We start from the raw sequence: 23,247 nt of genomic DNA on the forward strand, positions 1-23,247 counted from the left end.
AGGAATAGTATTTTGCTAGGAAAATAACTATATATAAGTACTATAGCTAAATCCTACTTTGGATTGGCCTAATAACAGATTCCTATAATTAAGCCGATTCTTTGTATAATCCTGCTAGCTAGGCGGATCTTGTGTTTTCACACAGTGGTCCTTGTCGAGACAAATCACTGACGTATCCACGTACTTCGTAAATGCTCCGTAATTACACAACAGCACCGTTGGTCTCATGCCTGGGATCGTTGACAGAATACCAGCACGTACACGTACTATAAGAGTACCTAGATATCCGCACAACGCCTAAGTACCTAAGGTACTATCTGTAATGTACTGTATACAACATACACTATCTGGACTGGGCGTCGCTCAATACTTCGTACATCCTACGACCTTGTTTCTTCTCACTTGAATATGAATGGTGCAAGTCCGGTTGTCAGGCCAGGCATACTACACTACTACCATTAGGAATCCCTTATTTCTATCACCAGGCAAGATGCAAATGAGAATCGCTGCGTCCACCGCTTCTCTCCCTCGCTACCATGTTTGGGCTACACAGTCTATCTGCGAGAACTCTTGTCGGGCTCGTCTTCTCGCAATATGAAAAGAAGCGGATGTGGAACAAGTATGAAATTGTGCTAGTGTGCCGGACCCGAACAGACAAAACAAAAATCAAAAGTAACAGCCTTGACAATACAAATGCACCTCAGGGATGCTAATGCTGGGGACTCAAAAAAAAACCCCCCGAAACTGAAACTGCGTCTTCGAATTGAACTACAAAAGAGAGGTAGGTAGGTGGCGGCCAACCATAGCCAACAAGTCATGCGATCCTAGCTAAGCTGTTGAATCTATTTCTTGGCCTTGGCCAGACCGACGGCATTCCTGCCGAGGTCGTAGACAGAGTACCAGCGTCGCAGGAAGGAATCGCCGAGAATGATCAGAGGACCGGCCGGCTCGGGGATGTCCATGCCCTGGAAGGTGGAGATGCAGCTGCCGCTCACCTCGAGGATGTAGTCGTGCGCCGAGATGCTGTAGTTGTAGCCGCTCAAGGCGAAGGTGATGTCCGGAAGTTCGTCCCGCTTGGCGCAATCGATCGTCCATTGGCCGTTCCAGCCCTTCTTGGCACCGATCTCGGAGTTGAGCATCTCCGCCAGGGACGACGGGAGAACGGTCAGCGACGTGCCGGTGTCGAGGATGGCACCGGTGTTCTCGAGCTCGGCCGTCTGGTCACCCAGGCTAATCGAGTCAATATCCACCTCCCAGTAAGCCTTGCGGCGGAGCGGGATATAGGTGATGTCGCCCTCGTAGTGGTCCTTGTTGACACCGCCAAAAGCGGCCTCGCTCTCGTCGCCTTCCACGTTGGTGTCGCCAAGATAGAAGGCGAAGACGGGCTCGTCGATGGCACCCTGCTTGATCATGTTGTAGAAAGGAGGGACAATCTTGTTGACCGAGATGGTATCATAGCCGAGGCCGAGGATGCCATCAAAACGGCCAAAGGCGAAGGTGAGACCCGGCTCCTTGGTCGCCTCGGCGAACTCCTGCTTCTCAATCTTGACGTCTCCGATGGTCATGGTGTCCTGGGACACGAAGCCACTCAGGCTGCCAGAGCCATAGGTGATCTCAAACGAAGAGCCGTTGGCTTTGTAGGTCGAGGATGACGACGAGTCGTACTTGCTGTGCAAGTAGCAGGCGATGCTCGTGCACTTCTCAGAGGGCACCCAGAGGTTGGAGCTGCCCGTGTCAAGGACGACCTTGAAGGGTTGAGGAGGCGTTCCGATGGTGATCTCGGAGAAGTCTGGTCATAGCTCAAAAGTCAGCAGCGGCATGGATGATGGGAAACCCCCTTGGCACAACCGGGGCTTGAGGAGTAACGGACATTGGGCATTCATGAAGTTCGTGACGGGAACCAGGTGCATGCCGTCAGACTGGACGGGCTTGGAGCTGAACATAGCATCGAGGTGGTTCTCGGGCCGGATGCCCATGTACTTCTGGCCAAGCTGCCTCGCCTGGATGTCAACCGGGACGGTAGCCTGCAAAGAAGCGTCATCAGTATCAATCTCATCATCAAACAAGCAGCGTTGATTCATATCGCGTATTCCCATTTAGCATGCATCAATACGCACCAGCTGCTCGGCCAAGGGGATCTTCTTGAGCTTGAGTTTGTGGACCTCGGCCGTGGCGGACCCAAGCAACACAGCTGCCGTGAGAGCGGTGGTCTTCATGGTGGGCGACCTTCGATGCACCTAGGACGGGGTGGATAATCAAGATAGGGATAAGTTATCCCAAAGGAAAGACGGGAAGGAGTCAATCCAAGCGAGGAGACGAAAGAAATAGAAGATGTTGGGAGAATCGGGCAGATGATGGTTGATGCAGGTGGGAACCTGGAAGGGGAGGGATGGAGAAGGGATGGGGAAGGGATGGGGAAGTAGGTACGGATAACGAACGAGAAGCAGGCAACAGACGGGACGGGCGAATGATGACACAACAGCCCGGGGAGCGTGCGTACCACCTAGCAACCCCAGCTCTGCCTTGAACGTCACTTGCTGGGTACGTACGTGTACATGCTCTTGTACCTGGTAGGCATTAATTGGTGCACTACGAAGTACAGTATCCGTACAGCCAGTATCCGATTGGCTTCCTTGCTTGCTAGCCCATTAGCCCTCTGTATCCTGTGACGTTTTATCTTAGAGCGGAGACGAATCGTAATGCGTAAAAAGACTCCACTTGCTTTGTGGTGGATTTGGTATGCTCGAGGCCGAACGGATCTGAAAGCTCGACACTGTGGAGCATGCATAACTACGGAGGTAATTACTAATTGCGGAGTTGTGTCATTCCAGCGGGAATGTGACTGCAAATACCTTATATTAGTACACGGGGTTCCTGCATGATATCAAGATAAGATCTGCTGCATAATATCCCATGACCCAGCCATCTTCCGGTACTCGGTGATCGTGGCGGAAACACCGGGCTTTTCCAAACCGTCAAAATACTCCGTGGGCGATGATCCAGTGCTGTCCTTAAAGGAGGCACGGGATGTTCATCACAAGGCACCACAACGCTGCTTCTTAACACCAGATAGCCGTTCAGCCATGGCATCACAAATGGGTATGGTCTCCGTCAGGCACTGTTCCCTACAATCTTTCTACGACCATACACGTTTACGCGTAGTTCTTTTATGCTCTCTCGATACTCGCATCGTCCAGCGAGATATATATTCTCAATAACGGTGGTGAGGCAGCTGTCACTACGGGACTGCTATGAATTTGCCCAAGACTCCCATGCCCAGTGTCCCGTCCGGCTTTAATTACTTCGTATGACTGTAATGGCAATTCCTACAACAACAGTCTCCAATATATCGAGAGATGACGGAGAAGGTCTCTACCCAGATAAAAAAGCGTGCGGCATATTCTTCTAGGGGGGAATTTTATAAAAGGAAATTCTTACTGGACAATCCATTCATCTAATGGCCGTTTATACACTAAGGTATATCTCAATACGCGACTACCTTAGACTTCGGTGTGTTCGTCTGGCCTCTGACCAAGTACATTTGTAGCTCGTCCACGATCTTACGGAGTACTTTTTCACCGAACCTCCACCTTCGACTCAAAGCGGCACTCACCGTTCCCACCGAGATACCATTTCGAACTCCGAATATGTATCGGGGTACCCATCTCCTCCCTTCAAAGCTGGGTCCGAATCGGACTTGACCTCGCCGGTCTAGCGCCTCTTCATCGACCGGGACCGCCAATCATTCGGTGCCCCTCGTTGGCCCCCACCTGTGCCTCTGCCCCTCACACGATTGTCAGGTCCGACTCGTACTGCGGTCCGGCTCTGGACCCCTCCACCACGACCCAAATTTTTCTTTGCGCTCTACTTTCCATCCAAGCTGCCCCCGACTTTTCTCTTCCGTCTCCCCCCCAAAGAAATTCCTCCAAAGGGTCCCCTACTTCTCTGCTATTTTCGGACCTCTAATTTACCGCCCCTAACCAGTTCTTCCTTCCACAACGACATCACAATGGCTTCCAATGGCGCGTCCTACGCCCTCAGCAACTCCCACAAGGAGGTTCGTCGCACGCAGTTGCGCTATGCTACAAGTTCTTTATATTATACTGACTCACTGTTTAGATGCTCGAGAAGTCCCTTCTTGACTCCGACCCGGAGGTTGCTGAGATTATGGTTCGTACCATTCCTCCTCTTCCCCTTAGCAAGCTCTGCATGTTCTAAACTATTCTAACATGGAATTCGCTGGGATTGTAGAAAGATGAGATTCAGCGCCAGCGCGAGTCTATCATCCTCATCGCCTCCGAGAATGTGACTTCCCGCGCCGTCTTCGACGCCCTTGGTTCTCCCATGTCCAACAAGTACTCCGAGGGCTACCCTGGCGCTCGTTACTACGGTGGCAACCAGCACATTGACCAGATCGAAAAGCTTTGCCAGAGGCGTGCTCTCCAGACATTCAACCTCGACCCGAGCAAGTGGGGTGTCAATGTCCAGTGCCTAAGTGGTAGCCCTGCCAACCTGCAGGTATACCAGGCCATCATGCCCGTCCATGGCCGTCTCATGGGTCTCGACCTCCCTCACGGTGGCCATTTGAGCCACGGCTACCAGACCCCGCAGCGGAAGTAAGACGCAGACATCCAGCCCCCCGCCCCCTTCCCTCGATCTCTGCAAAGCCCGTATGCTAATCATCGCAGGATTTCCGCCATCTCCACTTACTTTGAGACGATGCCCTACCGGGTAGATCTCGAGACCGGCATCATCGACTATGACATGCTCCAGAAGAACGCCATCCTCTTCCGGCCGAAGGTTCTAGTCGCCGGTACCTCTGCGTACTGCCGTCTCATTGACTATGGCCGGATGCGTAAGATCGCCGACTCGGTCGGTGCCTACCTTGTCGTTGACATGGCCCACATCTCCGGCCTCATCGCTGCCGGTGTCATCCCCTCGCCCTTCGAGTACGCCGACATCGTCACCACTACCACCCACAAGTCGCTCCGCGGACCTCGCGGCGCTATGATCTTCTTCCGCAAGGGTGTTCGCTCCGTCGACCCCAAGACTGGCAAGGAGACCCTGTATGATCTCGAGGACCCCATCAACTTCTCCGTCTTCCCCGGCCACCAGGGCGGTCCCCACAACCACACCATTACTGCCCTGGCCGTTGCGCTCAAGCAGGCCTCTTCGCCCGAGTTCAAGGCCTACCAGCAGAAGGTCGTGGACAATGCCAAGGCCCTTGAGAGCAAGTTCAAGGCCCTCGGCCACAAGCTCGTCGCCGACGGCACCGACAGCCACATGGTCCTCCTCGACCTCCGCCAGCACAGCCTGGATGGCGCTCGTGTCGAGGCCGTTCTCGAGCAGATCAACATTGCCTGCAACAAGAACGCCATCCCCGGCGACAAGAGCGCGCTTACCCCGTGCGGTATTCGCATTGGCACCCCCGCCATGACCTCCCGCGGCTTTGGTGAGGCCGACTTCGACCGCGTCGCGGGCTATATCGATGAGAGCATCAAGATCTGCAAGGAGGTCCAGGCCTCTCTTCCCAAGGAGGCCAACAAGCTCAAGGACTTCAAGGCCAAGGTCGCCGGCGGCGAGGTTGCGAAGATCAACGAGCTGCGCCAGGAGGTTGCCGAATGGTGCAAGGACTTCCCCCTGCCCGTCGAGGGCTGGCGCATGGATGCTGGTCTGTAAGTGCCAGAGCAAGTACGAACACTCTTGGTCCCCGAGTCCAGTTCTCAACTAGGACGGGGGGGACCACATTTCAACATTACCCTGGGTATAGACAGTATGGACGTCACTTCGAAAAAAAGAAGGGCGGGCCCGGCTCGGAAAGAGACATTTTAACATGAGTCACGAACGGAAAAAAAGGTATGAGAGGGAGGAGGGGAAGAATAACGATGCATGCATCTCACCGGGCGTTGCAGAGTTGGTTTCCCCTCTACACTGGCAAAGGTACACACGGAGATCAACACAAACAATTACGGGCTTTCGCGGTCGGGAGTTATATTTGGGTGGCGTTTTTCAACTCGGCACTTTAGGCATTTAGCTGCCGCTTCAACGCGGCAGAGAAGTTCTCAATGCAATACTTTGATATCCCATCTCTTCTTATTCGAAACACTGGCGAGAAGCGTTCCTTGAGAAGTCCACATTTGTGATCGCACTATAAAATCAATAACCACCGCGATACTCTGCCTGCCAACACCTGGATGGTGAGCTGCTGGCCTGCCAGTGACACTGATCACAACCATGAGTATACCTGGGAGTTGGAACTCGCTTTCGGTGATATAAGGAGGGTGAATGGCGCAGCTTCGAAATCATGGAGACAGGAACGTATACACTTCCCATATTGCCAGCCCTCCGAAGTCTCTCAGTGTCTGCGTATTTTACAACAAGTTCGGATTTTGCGCATATAAAAGCGTCTATATAAGTAGTTGCATGTAACAGAGATCCCAGGACTCAAGGGTATATATTTGTGCCTGTTCATTTGGCGAATCCCGTCCAGCCCTGTAGAGCCCAAGTGCCAATCCAGGTAGAATGCGTCTCATTAACCCACTGCCCCTCTTTCGGCGTGGTGGTGTTATTTTTCCAACCACTCCCTTGGTACGCCGGATCGATTATCTGGCACCTCGCGTGCGCCTCGACTGCCGACTGCTGTTCCCGGGTCCGCGCCGCGAATCCCGTTCCCCCGCCGTTCCCATCCCACTGTTTCCGCATGAGCGCCAACAGGGTCTTGAGATCCCGGAGGTGGCCGCGGGTATCGCTCCCTGTGTACTGCCCGACCTCGTCGGCGGTTGGCCAGTGGATGCGGAAGGCGTCGTTGCAGGTGCCGCTCTCAACTTGGCGCTGCAGATCCGATTGGAGCTTGGTTGCGACGTCCTCGTGCAGCATGGGCTCCGCAAATGTCCGGAATGCACATAGGGCCCGTGATATGTACTTGGCGTCTTTGTTGGGGTCGCTCAAGGTCGACAGCCTGGGGAGATTGCCTAAAATTTGTTGGGCCAACTCGGCCATCGCATGAAAATCTCCCAAAAAGGCGAGGGTTCGCATGTAGTTGTTGATTGAAGTTGACTTCAAAGTTCCGGGGCCCAATGTCCTGTTCTTGCCGATAAGACGGTTGATATTCCCGGACTCCATGGGTGTAAGGCTCTGCCAGGCTGCCTGTAGCCTGTCGTGGGCTTGCCTGATGAGCCAAAGGGGTGTCGGGTGCACTGTGTTATCTTGGAGCCAATCATGGAAAACGGCTTCCCCCATCTCTGGTGTCCGTTGTTGCGAGACCTCTCCGAAGAGCGACAAGATCTCCTTATCGACAGCGCTGAGATCGGAACCATTGGAAAGACCGCTGATCAAGCCAGGAAGCCTGGTCTCTAAAGCTTTCTGGATGACTCGTCCGAAAGACTCGATCATTGGCAAGGTCAAGCCACAATGTGCTTCTGCTTCTCGCAGAATTTGCCCGCCCATCTTGATCAGTTCGAGACTGTTCTCTGGCGGGGGGAGATTGCTAATCATGATGTTCGGTCTTGCCAAGTTCTTCATCATGGTTTCCCAAGGCACGGCGCTTCGATCTCCAATCGACACCCAGGCTGAGCGAGTGATTTGGAGTGCTCTATGGATTTTCCCAAGCTCGGCAGCAGCATAACTCCGAGTATTCCTGGTTCGATTCGGTTGCAGACGACAGCACAACTCGACGACTGCATGAAGTGTTGTGCGCGGAATATCTCTCACGAGAGCGGGAGACATGTCAGTACCTTGCACGAACTCTTCCAGACGTTGCCGGTATATGTCGTTTAAAGAACTGCGCCGGATGTATGTGACGGCTTCCTTGGCATTCTCCGCGTGACGCAGGAGCAACTCCAAGCATCGACGGTCGAGAGGGACACCCTCGCGGACCATCCAATCGGTTAAAGTGGCAATACTGGGTGGCTTGAGCCGGGCTTTCTCGAATTCACTGAGATTCGAGTCATCAAAGGGGAATGTCTCTCTGCCCTCACCGGGGAGATTGTCATGATGAGAGCTGGAGGCCTTTGCCAATATTTTGGCCATCAACTCCCAATACACCTCCTCATTTGGATGCAGCTCAGGACTCGGCGGGTGTTGGAAAGCCTGCCAGGCTTCCTGAGCGTTCCGCGTCGCTCGAACTTGCGCTGCCCAGACAGAATGCATCGACGCACTCAGGGCGCGGTAGGTGCTTCGTGTGTGAATCGTGGGAGACCCGTCAGGTGAGAGCCCTCCCAGGACGTCTGTTACTATATCGCGAAGTGTCTGGGCGTAGCCAGATTCCTGCATCATGAAACCGGCCTTCACTGTCCTGCTGTAATATTCTTCGATTGGCAGCGCCTCTTCCATCCCGTTCCTGAGAACACGATAGGGTGGCCATGTCATCTTCAGCGCCGTTGCCGTCTCTCGTTCCGCCTCCGACTTGCGAATCGCTAGCAGGACCTGGCGAATGGCCTGATAGCTCTGCTTCTTGGTAACAAGTGCCTTCTTCAGCCCCGTCGAGTACGTGAGTAATCTCACAATAGCCTGCCAGTTAAAGCTGAGGTTGACGTATGGGTTCTGCGCGGGTGGAATGCAGAGCTGTTGTAGGGTCGAGTTGAAAGTAGAGCATATGGAGACGTAGCCGCAATCTTCGTGGGAGCCTCGTGATGCCGCGGAGACGGCTTCCATGTGCGCGATGGCAAGATCTGCAATGCCTAAAACGGCGCCCGGGTGAATGCGTCGAGAGAGGGCGAAGAGCCGTGTTAGGTTCTTCTGCGCAACAGCATCTGGCCAATTCCGGTCGAACTGCCCGGAAGAAGGGATAGAAGCCGGAGCCTCTCTGTCGCACAGCTGGTCACAACTCGTATACCATGCCTTGCAGTACTCAGTTAACGATTCGAGGGACTCGGGGGACATCAGTCTCCCGTTGTGGTTGTATTTGTCGTTGAGTATATGGTTCAGTAGAAAAGCCGGCCTGTAACGTGGCGCAGACATAAATCTCTGAACTCTCTCCTCCTGTGTCTCGGCAACGAGAATATGGGCCCAGTCGATCACATCCTCTCGGTGGAAACCTCGTGCATCAAGTTTCGACAACCTCTGTTCCCATCCAGAGTCCTCTGGGAGGTATTTTCTGAGATTTGGATCCAAATTGGGAGCACAATAGAGGACCATCTGAGCCGTTACAATGGGAAGGCGCGGATCTTTTAGAGTCGCCAGGAGTCTTGCGGTCTCCCATTGTGTTGGACCGACGTCGCTTGGCGACTGATGGAAGATCCGCATCGCCGTCTCTAGCAATAGACTGGGTTGATAATTCTTCCTAGGTACGGTCCGAGGTTTCTGGACGGAATCGTTGCGGGATATCGGGGTTCTTTGGTATGAATTCGAGGGGATCGTGTATGGCTTGGAGGGTAGATCATCTGTCCTGAGGCTAGACGCCGCCGCAGCATCACTCGACTGAAGTCGCTTAAGTGTCTTTCCTACCACTAGCGGCTTGGAGCCCTGCGATATTCAAACGTTTAGAATGCCACCTTATCCTTACAGTGGAATCAATGCTCACTTACCCTCGATCTCAAGGGATTCCTGGCGAGCCGCGGACACCTTGCCAGGGCCGAATAGTGTGGTCTGGATAAGGGCAACCGCCACATTGCCCCATTGCGATTGAAAAAATGCCACTATGAGGCCATTTGCAGTCGGAAATCGTCTTTCATCCGCGGTTCTGATTGCTGGGTCTCCAAGTTATGTCGGCAAGAAATTCCCGGTCGCTATCTGAGGCACGAATTGAAATATTAAGGTAAAGGTATCCGGGAGTACGGCGGAGGAGAGCAACTTGGGTAGGTACCTTACGCAGAGTCGCATGATCACGTGGCGATAAGATACTCGGCCCAGGACATCCAAACAAGAGCAAGTCAAAAGGTGCCAAACGCAGGCCTTTTCAACCTACCTACCTACTCCCTACTCCGTAGGTCGCCTTCAATTCTTCGGATGAAGCATGTTTTCGCCCTCCGCCAGACTTCGTGTTGGTCAATTCAACCTTACTTGAACCTCCCCTCCCATGGCTTCAGAGCTGTCAATATGCGGCTTGGCCAGCAACGTATAGCCTCGGCACTTTGCCGCAACTTCCACATAGCACACCTTGTCCCCCGACCACGCCGATCGTTCCATCTGACGACGGCAACTCAACTGCCCCGAAAACGGAACTTTTTCACTTCCAATATCTACCTGTCTCAAAACGGCGAACCGCCAGCGGAATCGACGACAGCGACTGAGAATGGCAGGCACACCACAGCAAAACCCCCACCACCACCACCACCACCGCCGTCGCCACCGCCTCCTCCAAAGCGGAGGGGCAACCGTGCAGTCAGTGCGAAGAACTCGCTCCGCCGAGTCGCCATCATCGCGCAACGACCGGCCCAACGATCTCCCGACTCCCGCACGATAATTGATTCCCCCGAAGAAGAGCCGTCGCACAAGATGATTTCGGCGGTCTGCGTGTCCGAGGCCTTCGACATGGCGACCGTCCTAGACATCCTATGCGCGCACGGGTTCGACATCGATCCGGACAACACAGGGTTCGAGGCGTCGGAGGTGGTACACGCGCGCGGGGTCAACGGCGGCGACATCTTCGTCTTCCCGTCCGGCACGATCGTGACGTGGTCGCTGCCGCCGGACGTGGTGACGCGGCAGCTGCTGCGGGCGGCCGAGGTGCCGCTGGCGGAGGACCTGCGCGAGGTGGAGGACCTGGAGTACGCGGCGGACGGGAACCGGGAGACGAGCGGGATGAAGGGCGACGTCGTGGTGTTGGGGACCAGGCGGGAAGAGCGGGACGGCGACCGGCTGGACACGACGCTGGCCAAGATCGCCTTCTCGTCCGGGCTGGCGCGGAGCACCAAGCTGGCGGTGCTGGAGAGCGCGCTGACGGCGTACTTTGAGAGCACGCGGAACATCCCGAACTTGTTGTCGCGGGGGTCCGGGGTGCCGCTGGGCCGCAAGTTCATTCTGCAGAAGACGGGGGAGTTGCTGAGCCTGCGGGCGCGGCTGAACCACTACTCGGAGCTGACCGACTCGTTGCCCGATATCTTCTGGGATAGCCGGTCGGAGCTGGGATTGGAAGGATACTACGAGCAAGTTGGGCGGGCGTTGGACGTGAACGTGCGGATCCGGACCTTGAACCAGAAGATGGACTACGCGCAGGAGATTGCGACGGTCTTGCGGGAGATGTCGAGCGAGCAGCACAGCACGCGGCTGGAGCTTATCATCATCGTGCTCATCGCGGTAGAGGTCATCTTTGAACTGCGCCGGATTGTACTGGAGCGGATGATGGAGAAGGAGGAGTTGAAGAAGTTGGCAGCAGGGAGCGTGTAAGGACTAAGGACGGACACCCGAGTTTTGTTGTGTACGAAGTAATTACTAGAACCCTTAAGGTCGCGCCTCTCTTGCGTGGCGGCAGCGATACGCCCTCTCCAGCAGTGGAGCATTTAAGATACCCATCTCTGTTCTATTCCCGCTTGGTAGTCGGATTTCCTAAGGTCCGACCCTGACACTGAAGTCTCTCTCTTTGTCCGTTGCCTTGGTTTTGCCTTCATTATAATAGTGTACAGAGCCCTGACGCTGTAGCCGGAGATGACACCGACCCAACCGTGTTTTTGACAGCACTCCAATCAATCATCACAACAAGTACTTGAGCCTTTGTGTTCCCCCTTTCTTCTTTCATACCTATTGGTCCTTGGTGGTATCAGCCAGGGGTGGTGCCGTGGGAATGTGGGCTCTGCTCTGCCAGCGAGAAGTCACCAGAGGACTGGGAGGCAGCGAATAAATATCCTGACTCAAGGGGGATGGAAGGTAGAATGGAAGGAGTATATAGGGGCGGAGCCACTGGTTCAAGGTGCCTGATCAGATGGATGATATCTTTGTTTTCCTCGTCAGGTTGCGTCGAGTCAATCAGGCCGGGAAATGATTTAGTGCACGGGGTATAGGAGCTGCAGAAAACTCTTCAAGCACCTGTCCGGGTCTCTTCATCTTTATTTGTCAACTTCAAGCTGTCAGTACGAATATTCGTGCCGAGGTACAAGCGGCACTGACAAACAAACTCGAGCTAGCACCTTGGACCCACTTGCCCCCGCATCCCCACACAACTACTCCAACAGTTCGCTGTACGTACCTCGTAGCCTTTCCACGTCCGTCTTTCCGGACCACAGGAAACGCGACGCGACCATGGAAAAGGCGAATGCGCCGACTTCGACTTCGAGGCAGTTGCGCTGGCACCACGATCAATCTCGTCGCTGCCAACTACACTCAACACTCAATTGACTGAAATTGCCCGGCCCTTCAACTTCAAAATATCTTACAGAGCTCGGCGAGCATTATAGACTTGCGCTTGGCGGGTTTGTTTTTTTGTGCCTCGCACATTTCCGAATTAGCGCATTTTTCGATCCAGAATTACCAATTCGCTTCTTTTGCACCCCCGTCCCATCTTCAATGCTTCATCTGCTTCATGGCCTATCTTTCTATTTTATTTTAATCATCCATTCAAGGGGGACTAGAGGCCTGTCAGGTCTGGGTCTCAAGAGGTATGTATTGGCCTTTTGCCCTTTACTTTCCTCAGTTCGCCCTTACACCCACCTCCGTTGCCGGTTCTAACTCACACCGACACTTTGCTAGGTAGGCAGAATGCTACCTCCTATGGACGGATTGGCCGACGACTCGGAAGCTCAATGGTCTGGAGACGGCAAAATTGAGTACGTCGAGAGCGATATTCATGATCCCGAATGGTTAGCTCCGTCCGAGCGGAGAAAATCCACGAGCCGCAGCACTGGCACCAGTCGTCGCAACGCCGGTTCGATCGTTCCGCCCACTCCTTCGGAAGAATCCGTGTTAGACGACACTGGCAAAGTCGTTGGGTCTCTCTTGCCCTCCTCTTCCGAGTCAGCACCCCTATCCACCTCCATAGCGGTCGAGATCCCCGTCAGCACCCTCATCGTACCCCGCTCTCGACATGAGGGCTTCGAGCCGCCAGCTCCCGAACTGTCCGAAGGGAAGGCCGTGGAAGCATTGCTCCAGTCCTGCGCGCCAAATGACGACGACGATAGCTTCGAGTTTGAGCTCGACATGTTCTCCATCTTCATCAACACGGACAAGTACTCATACGAGATGCGGCCTTTGCAACATCTCTCCACCAAGGACGTCCACAATGTCATGTACGCTGATGGCGTGTTGTCCCACAAGGATACCAAGTTTTACGTCCGCGGCATAGCTTTTGACGAGCTTCCCATTGGTAACTACGGCATGGACCACCACACCCTAGGCGACCAGATTTGGATTCGTTCCCGGGTGTGTACCGCTGAGGCCCGTGGTCGCGGTCCCGACATCTACTATAAGCTGAAATCCCCGACAACCGAATATCTCCGCTATCACTCGCCCTTCCTCTGGATCGCCGATCTTGCCAAGCATGTCGTGGACTTCCTAGAAGATTCGAGCAACAAGAACCGTCGCGTGGAGTTTCGAGATTTCAAGTCGGCTTTTCACAAGTGGCTCCTTCGCCACCACAAAGGACGTGCTGCCTTCCGTCGATGGTTTGGTCAGTATGGCCGGACTGATTTTCGAGTTGCCGTTCATGCTTATAACAACTTCATCTACAAGGAGGCGTTCGGTGTTTTGGGACACAAAAGAACCCATTTCCATACCCTGTGGAGGGAGATCAAAGATTACACTGCTTACACCCCGGCTCCCTCCACGGCAGCTCCCATGACGGTAGACAACAAAGACGACACAAAGGGCATCCCTCGCACAGTCGTCACTCCTTACGTTTATGACTCCTTCAGCCATTTACCCTGCGGCGTCATGATGGAATCTGTCACCCCAAGCGCTTCCACGGAACGTCTCCGCACGAACCTGATCCAGAAGCAACATCTCGAGCTGCCGTCGCATATCCACAACGAAGCCAAGCATATCAAAAGCGTGTCGGATGCTCGTGCCGAAGGTCTGAAGAGGGAAGTGCGTGTAGGAGACGTGGTCTCCTGCCCGCGAGACGCCGAAGACACGAATTGGCGAAGGCACACCGCCGTGGGCTTTGACGACGTTGATCGGTGGTTCGGCTTGGTCCAGAAGGTTCATGTCAGCAAGTCGGGCGCCCGCTCGCTCGACGTGATCTGGATGTATCGACCGGTTGATACCCTCTGCGGCCAGATGAGGTATCCGTGGAACAACGAGCTGTTCCTCTCCGACCATTGCTCTTGTGATGATGGCCACGACTATCAGAAGCTCGGCGAGAGTGAAGTCCTCGCTATCCACCGTATCGATTGGGGCGGCTCCTCTGCCACAAACGCCGAGTTTTTCTGCAGACAGACTTACATCTCTTCGGACCGCCGCTGGATCACTTTCAGGCAGGACCATCTTGTCTGTTCACACCGCAAGGAGCCTACCCCTAACCCCGACCACTACCGTGCAGGGGATACCGTGCTAGTACAGCTCACGGCAGGCGGCAATAGGCTGGAACCCTGTGAGCTACTCGAACCCCCGCGAGATTCTGCCTGCCTCGTTCGTGTCCGTCTACTCCTGCGAAGGAATGAAGTTGATCCAAAGGCAACCGCCTGTCGGCCCAACGAACTCGTCTACTCGGAGCGAATTCTTGAAGTACGACCTGACAGAATCCACGGACGATGTATCGTGCGGTACTTTCCCTCCGCCGACATGATCAAGACGCCTTATGATCGCGACGGCGTGGGTAACGCATTCTACATCCTCACTCGCTTAGTCGAGGAAGCGGACGGCGACGACTCCATGTCAACGTCTTGTGTTCCTTTCGACGACGCCTTTCCCTTTCCCCCGACTTTCCGACAGGGGCTGGATCCCGATGAGGCCTTCCCGAAACTGAAGGGCTTCGATTTATTCTGTGGCGGTGGGAATTTCGGACGAGGCCTGGAAGAATCCGGTGTCATTGAGATGAAATGGGCAAACGACATCAGTATCCGTGCTATCCACACCTACATGGCCAACGTCGACGCCCGGAATCAAGTGCATCCGTTTGCCGGCTCCATTGACGACCTGCAAAGACGAGCCTTGCAGGGAAAGTTCTCGGACAATGTGCCTCCCATCGGTGAAGTCGGGTTTGTTTCTGGCGGCAGTCCTTGTCCAGGATTCAGCCGCCTCACGCATGATAAAACGACGCCTGAGCAACGGAAAAACCAGTCTCTCGTGGCTTCGTTTGCCTCCTTCATTGATATCTACCGACCAAGATTTGGCCTCCTCGAGAACGTTGTCGAGATCATAGAGAGCGCAAAGGCTAGCCAGCAGGACGTCTTTCTTCAGCTCATATGTGCTATCGTGGGACTGGGCTACCAGACGCAATTCTTCATGCTCGACGCGTGGACCTTTGGCTCGTGTCAGAGCCGCAGTCGGGTCTTCTTAGCCTTCGCAGCGCCGGGCCACCGGCTACCCGAGATGCCCTTGCAATCTCACCAATCCGAAAACCCGAAGAACAAAAGCCTGGGCCGACTATCGAACAACGAGCCCATGTTCCAGAGGCTTATCATGCCGACGGCGTTTGGGCCTGTCAGCGCCGCTCAAGCGTTTGCCGACTTGCCGGACATCATGGACGGCAAGCCCGATGCCTGCATCAAGTTCCCCGACCATCGTCAGTCATACGGTGTAACCACCAAGGTGCGGACCCGGCTCTGCGCCCTACCGACCCGGCCTTGGGGTGTGAACCTACGAAGCGCATATAACAGCGGCAGCGTGACCAAAGCAGAAATGGACCGGTTCCCTTCTAGCAAAACTGTTGGCATTTCGAATGCCTACGGGCGCGTGTTTCCCAATAAGTTGGTAGGGACGGTGACAACAAGGCCGTCGCCGGCCGACCGCTTCACGGGGCGCATCTTGCATTGGCACCAGGCCCGGATCCTTTCTGTCATGGAGGTCCGGCGTGCCCAGGGCTTTCGCGACCACGAGGTCATTCTCGGCGAACCCAAAGACCAGTACTACACCGTCGGCAACAGCGTCTCGCGGGAGGTGTCCGTCGCCCTGGGTCTCTCGTTCCGCGAAGCCTGGCTGGGTTCTCTCGTTAAAGGCGACGAGAACACACCGAAGCTGGGCTACGGGGTGCAATACACCACCACGCAGGCGACGTCCACAATGCAAACATCATCCACCGTGCGGACATCCGTCATGCAGTCCTCCGTCATGCAGGTGTCCACCTCCACCACGAAGGTGGGGGCAGACGACGACGGGGGCGAAGAAGAGCCAGAGCCAGAGCCGGCACCCGAAGACGAACCCCTCCCCTACGACTGGCGTGGCCGCAGGGTCCCTAACGAGGACTATGTGCCCTCGGACGAAGACACGGAGGACGTCTTGTCCTGCAGCGCCAGCGATGTACACGACATGCCGACCCCACAGGACTCGACTTCTACCCCGAGCGTGGCGGAACCCTACGAGACGGCCTTCAGAATGACGTCCTCGACGGTGAGCTCGAAGAAGAGACAGCTCTCAAGCTCGATTATCGTCGAACTTTTTGCTGCCAAACTATCGAAATCGGACCGTGAGGCCGCTTCTCGACGACAGAAGCGGATGAGGTTGGACGGCCAACCTTGACCAGGGGCTTCCCCCCTGCTTTGCCACTAGACCTGCTACAGTATATATCGCCGGTTTCTTTTGTCTTTTTCCCATCCTGTACAGACCGGGCCCTGCCTACATACATTGCTACATAGATGACGCCTCCCTCCTCGTCAACGTCTCTGAACCAAGACGCCATGCGATGGTGCGCTAGGAGAAGGGACACCATGAGTGAGGGGGGGGGGGGCCAAGGATGTTGAGCCATCCAAGTCCACTGCGCTTGAATTGCTCATTTTGGGTATAGAGCATCCCTAGGCTGCCAGGCTTCATATAGAGAGAGCATGGGAGATGATGCCCTAATAGCTACCACTCACCCTTACACATAGAGGACTATACGGTCTCGTTCCTCCATTCTAGTCCCTATTCTATACGATAACCCCTATCCCTGTGCCCTATCTTCCACAGGCGCTGCTGCACACCTCCTGTCGGTGAGCCGTTTCTTCGCGGTGTAACTGGCTGCCAGTCCGACAGCAGATAGACGGAGAGTGCATTCGCCACAGATCATGTAATTATGGTAAACTTCTTACAACATGCGTGCTCTGTTGCTCCAGCCGCTGGCACAAGGGAGACCCATGCCCATGTCTCACATCTTTAGAGAACAATGCCACTATCAATTCGGGCAGGCAGTGAAACGAGGACACAGGCTCATACGGAAAACATACAAAACTCGCTTTTTGGCTGGCTTACACCTACTATCCCTCTTCGACTTGGACTCTCCGAACACCATCGCTATGCTCAACAAACTCAATAACTACCTTGAATGATGGCCAGATTACATACATCCTCGATTAGGCCCAATGGGGTCGTATAGTCCGCCACCCATTGCCTTGTAATGAAAGAGGAAAGCCTTGCAAGGCTTTTTGTTATTTATTTAAATAAAAAATTGGTGAAATTCCTCCCTTTTCTTTTACCCGTCTGCCTGTCCCGTCCCGGTGGCTACGCAGCAGCAACGGTCTGGGTGACGGTAACGGTCTCCCGCTCGATAATCCTTTCTCGCTCCGTCACAGTAAAAATGAGCATCTGGGTCACCGTGTGAGCGACATCCGCGCCGTTCCCGTCTTCGCCGGCGGCTGGTCCGGGCGTCTGCTCCGAACTCGGAGGCGAAGGCGACGCCGCTTCGATGACGGACGGGGATACAGGCTCCTCGTGCCCCACCCTCTCCTCGGCGGGAGGAGGGGGCGATTGCTCGACAATAGCGGAGGAAGACGGTGGCTCGGCGGGACTCGGGGCTTGCGGTTGCGGTTGGGCAGTCACAGTGACGGTGATAAGGAGAGTCGTTCCAGGCTCGGGGGCGGGCTCGGGTTCCGGGGTCACGGTGACAAAAACAGTAGAGGTCAGGGTCCCGCGCACGGTTGTCGTCGTTTCGTCGGTGATCTCGTCGGAGAGTGTCACGGTGGAAACAATCTCGGTGACGGTCGGCGTGACTGTTTCTGTGACAATGGGGTCGTCTTCGGGACTCTCCTCCGGTGGGCTGTCCTCGGGAGCTCCCGGTGCATTGTCCTCCGGGGGTCCCTCCGGTGGGTTATCGTCTGGAGTGCCCCCCGGCGGGTTATCTCCTGGGGGCCCTTCTGGTGGGTCGTCCCCTGGAACTTCCTCCGGTGGGGTATCGCCCGGAATCTCTTCGGGCGGTTCATCCCCCGAAACCTCCTCCGGTGGGTTATCCTCTGGACCGCCCTCTGGTGGATTATCCTCTGGGGGCCCTTCTGGTGGGTTATCACCTGGAACCTCCTCCTCTGGGGGAGGGGTCGGAGTAGGATCGGACAATCCCAGGATGCGCGACGCCACAGCCTCTTCAAAGCAATCAAGAACCACGCCGGCGGCGTGATTCATTGGCAAAGGGAAACAGCTGTGACCCGGCTGTTCACAGTGGCGAAGATTAAAGAACCCTTGTTCGTTGCAGCTCCCGATGGCTCCCTCGACGCAGCCAAACTGGCCAGGCCCGCAAGCGGACAGCTCGGTAAGGGTTTGGAAGCCGAAGTAGTATCGCCTTGCCTCTTCCAGGTTCTTCGCCGCTTGTTCCGGGCTGATGGTCCCGCTCGAATCTGGGGGCGGGGGGCCGTTGTTGGTGGGTATGGCAGGGTTAAGCACCCTGGTGGGGACGACCGGCGGGGAAGAGACGGCAGTAGGCTCGGCGTCGCTGCTGGTGGACGAAGGCGGCGCGTCCGGAGAACGCGACGGTACCTCAGGAGAGGATGATGGGAGGGGTTCCTGATCAGAAGGCAGAAGGGTGGGTTCGGATGTTGGAGATCCACTTGACACGGGGAGGACGGACTCAGAAGTCGGGTCGAAGTCCGGTGGCACTTCCGACGAGGCGGTTGGCTCAGGCCCAGGAGAAATTTCAGAAGTTTCCGAAGACGAAAAGGATGGCGACGAAGTTTCAATTCCGAGCGAAGGTCTAGGGAAGGGGAAGACGATAGAAGGCTGAAAGGATATGGTGTGTTCCGTCAAGGTCGGAATGGCGGAAGTGCTCCCTTCGGATGTAAGCAACGAGCTGCTTTCTGGGGGCGAAGAACTGATGATCTCTGTCGACGTCGGGACAGCGGACGAGCTAATGTCGGATGGGGGAAATGAGCTGGTTTCCTCCGGAGGCGGGACGCCCTCTGTCGGGATGGCGGAGAACACCGAAGAGGACGGGATGATGGGCTCGACATGACCAATGGAGGACGATGAGGCGAGAGGAGCAGTCGAAGAGTCTACAGACAGCACACTCGTCGACTCCTCCGGCCGAACGCCGGAAGACGGCTGGGGAAGAGAGATGGTGCTGAAAATGGGAGGTAGCCGAATATCCTCGTCAGCAGATGAAGGATGCGGTGCGGCGCTGACGGTCTCGACTAAGCTCGACTCGGCAGAGGGGAGGTTGGTCGGCTGGTCCGCCTCTCCGCCTACGTCTTCGGAAACCGGGGTTGTCTGTTCAGCAGGAGACTCTTGGTCGATAGAGCCGGAAGAGGGACGTCCCTGGGGTGATTCTGAGGTTGGTAATGGATCCGGGTCCACGGTGGAGAAGATGGGAGTCGGCGTCTCTTCATGTTCTTGCTGCGAGACGATCGGAGCGTCGGGTTGACTGGACAGGTGTGAGAGGGATAAGAGATAAGAGCTTGGGACATGCAAGACGGACGGAGCAACGTACCTTGAAGATGGGGTGTGACCAGCGGACGGGTCTTGATGGGTATCGATACTAGAATCGTGAAATAGGTCGGGAGACCGTGGTATCCTCCTCCAGCGACTTACGGGACCGGCCTGCGTTGTGGAGGATACCAGGAGGAGAAGTAAAGCGTGCGGAAGGGGGCGCATTCTGAGAAAAGAAGGTTGAGAGGTCGATCGTTGGCTATGGCAGGTTATGCCAGGCCGAATGGTAGATTATGAGGGCAGTGATGAATCAGGAGAAGTATGTAACCCCCCGGTATAAAGACAAAGAGAGGAATCTTTAAGAAGAGAAGGGACTCGAGGAAGAAAGAAAATACTATATGATTTGGAACAGGCACGAGGACAAGGAAATAAAGAGCACGAGAGAAAATGAAACAAAGAGAAAGACGGAGAGATAGGAAGAGAATAAGACAGAGAACGAAAGTGTGTGAAAGACAAAGAGAGAAGGGCGAGAGTGAAAAAAAGGAGTCAATCCTTAAGGGTATGACAAAGTCCAAAACATCTAAAAGTCAAACTAGAAGAAAGTCATCGAGAGAGGGCATCGCTGGGCTTTTGTACGACTTAATACGAGAGGTGGTCGCGTGGATGGCCGAGGACGGCCGGACCGCCTGCTGGGCGCGAGATCCAGAGTCAGGACGCGATGGGCCGGCTACATAGGTCTACTCCGAGACGCGGCTGGGGCTATGCCGGGACAAGGGGAGAGGGAAGAAGAAAAAGGAAAAGAAAAAAAGAAAAAAAAAGGAGAAAGACTCCTGCTTTCTCGTCTGTCGAGCATGGCATCTCATCTGTATGGGTCTGCAGGGTCGATGCGACCAGTCTTGGTGGCCCATGAGCTACCCGAGGAGGGAGCTAGGAGCTCTGCGAGAGTTTTCATCCAATGCCGTGGACGTACAAATAAACGTCGGTGCTTCGTAGATGGGTTCCTTGAGAAGCCTGCGACGGTTAGCCTTATGGGAAAAGCCTAGACCGTGTTATGAGCACACGAGACAACGGCATTGTATGGATATTGGTCGGCGAGTGGTAGGTGAGTGGTAGGTGAGTGCTATTAAGCGCTGGTGTTCATGAGTAAAGTCTCGAATTTGTTTCTAATATGGTCAAAGATAGACGCGCGGTAGGATATTACTGGTAGCCGGCGCCAGGGCGGGTCAGTTTTCCGGAACCGTGAGCCAATCATCAGTAGTGGGGACGGATAACCTGCGACCAGTCAGATGGACCAGTCTCACAGTCACAAGTCCGTGGTGACATAAGCAGAACACTCGTTCTGTAGGTGTACAGTGCAACGCTACTCCCCTCCTTCTTATCCAATTATTTCTTCCCTTCCCTCCTCTGTTCGATTCCTCACCCATTCCTATTTACCACCCTCCCTCTTTCTCCCACTCCCATTCTTTCATCTTTCTCAAACAATCCCTTCGTCTCAGGCCATGTCCGAAACGACACGAGATCATGGGATGTGATTGATCGTAAAGACCGTATATTGTAGATGCCTAGACGTTTAGAGGCCCACGGCACTGCGGTGGACTGGACTTCCTCCGATATGACTTGGGATTGTCGACGTCGACCCCAAATGCAATGGAATGCTCGAGCCGAATCGGCAAACTACCTTGGGAATCTGTTCCATGACCGAAAGTTCGGGTCTTCGGATCTCGGATCAACGACAAACTGGATGGCCTTGGCTTGGGCCTGCCTGTTCAGTCACGAGCATCCATCTTGCTTCTTAGTCCGCCCAATCTCGGTTTGTCGAGGGCTCGTATCCTTTGTCCTGCGGATTTTATCGAACAATTCCCCAGTCGGTTGAGCTCTTGGTGGATAGAAAGAAATCTTCGGGAAAGACAAACAAACCACTAATAGCCTACGGACACCCACGTGCATCGGGTTGTGCCGCAATTCTCCTTCGACTTCTTTGCAATTCGGTTCAACCAGGTTCTTCACCCAAGCAAGGCGCAACACAACTTCTCTTGCCGATGCCATCGTCACCTTCCTCTTCGGATCCAATTCCCCAGCTATGAAGCTTCGGAGAGGAGACACGCCAATGAGCTCCCCTTTGGTCGCATCCCTCGCAGAGCACGTTGCGTAGGGAACTCTGCCCATTGGGGGGACCGGCCCCGGCACTTCTCCCCACGCCGGACCTGCCAAGACCACGTGCCCCCCGTTCACTCCATCCGTCTCTTCTAGAGTCCCACCAACCCTAGCCAGCGCATCCCGGGCTCACTACAACGTACAAGCACGCATCATCACTCCGACCAAGAGACACGTGCGCGCATCATCCACTGCCGTCCAAAGAACTCGACCCCGACCTGTGAAAGCGTCTGTGATGGGTTCAAGATTTCGTCTATTGGAAATGGCGGACGGGGAATTAAGACGACAAGAGGAGACCAAGGTGGCAGGGGGTAATCCACAGGATCGAGCCATGCCATGGAGAGGAGGATGGGGCATGAGGGGACTAGACGGCATGCAGTGCAACCAAGTTGCTGGGTTGTATGCATGGTCTGAGGACCCCGACGATGGTTGCCATTCTCTCTCATTAAACCTTTACCCCTCCCAGCTATTCGATAGCCGGACGAGGACGAAATGGTATTTATATCTGCTGTGCGCCGCCTGAAGGGTGGGTGTACCTTGATGGTTCTCTCTCTCCGGCCTGCACCCTCACCCTGCCGTGTCTCTCATCCCCTCAGGTCTCAAGGTCGATTGGTCGATCCGTTCCCACGATGCGTAGTGCCGCTGCTCTCATCGGGGCTCTCGCCCCTGCTGTTCTCGCCGGTACCCAGGCTAAGAACGTCATCTACATCGTCCCTGATGGCTATGGCCAAGCCTCCCAGACCATGGCCCGGGACTATGTCTCTCTACTGGAGACTAGCACCACCCCCCGCAACCCCAACATCTTCGAGCTTGCCGCTGATGACATGGTAAGCAGCTAGCACCTGCGCAGATCCTATCCGATGTGCCGACTTCTGCTCGGTCTTTTTTTTTTCTTCCATGCGCTGCGCTGACACACAAACTTCTTCTCTAGACCAGGGGTCTCGTCCGTACCCATGCCAGTGACAACCTAATCACCGACTCGGCCTCGTCCGGCACCGCCTTCGCCTGCGGCTACAAGACCTACAACAACGCCGTCAGCGTTCTCGAGGACGGCAAGACCCCCGTCGCCTCCATTCTCGAGGCCGCCAAGCTTGCTGGCATGAAGACTGGCCTCGTCGTCACCAGCACCATCTTCCACGCCACGCCCGCTGTCTACGCCGCTCACGCCGCCCACCGCAACAGCTACGCCGACATTGCCGCCCAGGAGATTGGCTACACCCACCCTCTCGGCCCCGTGGTCGACGTCCTCCTCGGCGGCGGTCGCTGCCTCTTCAAGCCCCGCTCTGCCGCGGGCTCTTGCCGTAGCGACAACGTCGACCTGTTTGGTTTCGCCGAGGAGAACGGCTACCACGTCATGCAGGACCGCGACGCCTTTGACGGGCTTCAGAAGGGTCTGGGCGACATTCGCATTCCCTTTATTGGTCTTTTCAATGACGGTGCGTGAACCTGGGGGGCTTTTTT

General features: G+C 55.2%; 8 protein-coding genes across 8 annotated transcripts in view; 5 read left to right on the top strand and 3 right to left on the bottom strand.

Annotated features, from left to right (window-relative positions):
• Positions 1-725: 725 nt before the first annotated feature.
• On the bottom strand, positions 726-2,503 carry SODALDRAFT_328174 (eukaryotic aspartyl protease). The gene is made up of 3 exons (XM_028610616.1): positions 2,118-2,503; positions 1,871-2,024; positions 726-1,789 (listed from the first exon to the last, which is right to left on the bottom strand). Exons 1-3 carry the CDS (start codon positions 2,214-2,216, stop codon positions 843-845), a joined length of 1,200 nt encoding a protein of 399 aa, XP_028463592.1. The 5' UTR covers positions 2,217-2,503; the 3' UTR covers positions 726-842.
• A 1,506-nt stretch (positions 2,504-4,009) lies between these two features.
• On the top strand, positions 4,010-5,679 carry SODALDRAFT_337089 (serine hydroxymethyltransferase; the record flags this gene model as incomplete). Its single annotated transcript, XM_028612646.1, has 4 exons — positions 4,010-4,057; positions 4,120-4,170; positions 4,252-4,616; positions 4,689-5,679. 4 exons carry the CDS (start codon positions 4,010-4,012, stop codon positions 5,677-5,679), a joined length of 1,455 nt encoding a protein of 484 aa, XP_028463593.1.
• A 789-nt stretch (positions 5,680-6,468) lies between these two features.
• On the bottom strand, positions 6,469-9,351 carry SODALDRAFT_283268 (hypothetical protein; the record flags this gene model as incomplete). The annotated part of the gene is made up of 2 exons (XM_028608394.1): positions 6,469-7,229; positions 7,410-9,351. Coding segments are annotated over 2 exons (2,703 nt in total), but the record flags the coding sequence as incomplete, so codon positions are not given.
• Positions 9,352-9,899: 548 nt separating this feature from the next.
• Positions 9,900-11,579, top strand: SODALDRAFT_328176 (YagE family protein). The gene has a single exon (XM_028610617.1). It carries the CDS (start codon positions 10,036-10,038, stop codon positions 11,323-11,325), a length of 1,290 nt encoding a protein of 429 aa, XP_028463595.1. The 5' UTR covers positions 9,900-10,035; the 3' UTR covers positions 11,326-11,579.
• Positions 11,580-12,232: 653 nt separating this feature from the next.
• SODALDRAFT_328178 (hypothetical protein) lies at positions 12,233-16,947 on the top strand. The gene is made up of 2 exons (XM_028610618.1): positions 12,233-12,530; positions 12,622-16,947. The coding sequence occupies exon 2, from the start codon at positions 12,631-12,633 to the stop codon at positions 16,543-16,545; it is 3,915 nt and encodes a 1,304-aa protein (XP_028463596.1). The 5' UTR covers positions 12,233-12,530; positions 12,622-12,630; the 3' UTR covers positions 16,546-16,947.
• Positions 16,948-17,642: 695 nt separating this feature from the next.
• SODALDRAFT_51295 (hypothetical protein) lies at positions 17,643-19,968 on the bottom strand. Its single transcript, XM_028615431.1, has 3 exons — positions 19,694-19,968; positions 18,240-19,627; positions 17,643-18,106 (listed from the first exon to the last, which is right to left on the bottom strand). The coding sequence occupies exons 1-3, from the start codon at positions 19,855-19,857 to the stop codon at positions 17,955-17,957; spliced, it is 1,704 nt and encodes a 567-aa protein (XP_028463597.1). The 5' UTR covers positions 19,858-19,968; the 3' UTR covers positions 17,643-17,954.
• On the top strand, positions 19,969-20,512 carry SODALDRAFT_51294 (hypothetical protein). The gene has a single exon (XM_028615430.1). The coding sequence runs from the start codon at positions 20,080-20,082 to the stop codon at positions 20,365-20,367; it is 288 nt and encodes a 95-aa protein (XP_028463598.1). The 5' UTR covers positions 19,969-20,079; the 3' UTR covers positions 20,368-20,512.
• A 1,903-nt stretch (positions 20,513-22,415) lies between these two features.
• SODALDRAFT_337092 (repressible alkaline phosphatase) overlaps positions 22,416-23,247 on the top strand; it is a gene marked incomplete at both ends in the record, with an annotated part of 1,748 nt that continues 916 nt past the window's right edge. The window contains 2 exons of the mRNA XM_028612648.1: positions 22,416-22,613; positions 22,718-23,222. Coding sequence (XP_028463599.1) covers positions 22,416-22,613; positions 22,718-23,222 — 703 coding nt within the window. The remainder of the gene's footprint in view (positions 22,614-22,717; positions 23,223-23,247) is intronic.

Source organism: Sodiomyces alkalinus (assembly GCF_003711515.1).
Source record: "Sodiomyces alkalinus F11 unplaced genomic scaffold SODALscaffold_10, whole genome shotgun sequence".
NCBI lineage: Eukaryota > Fungi > Ascomycota > Sordariomycetes > Glomerellales > Plectosphaerellaceae > Sodiomyces > Sodiomyces alkalinus.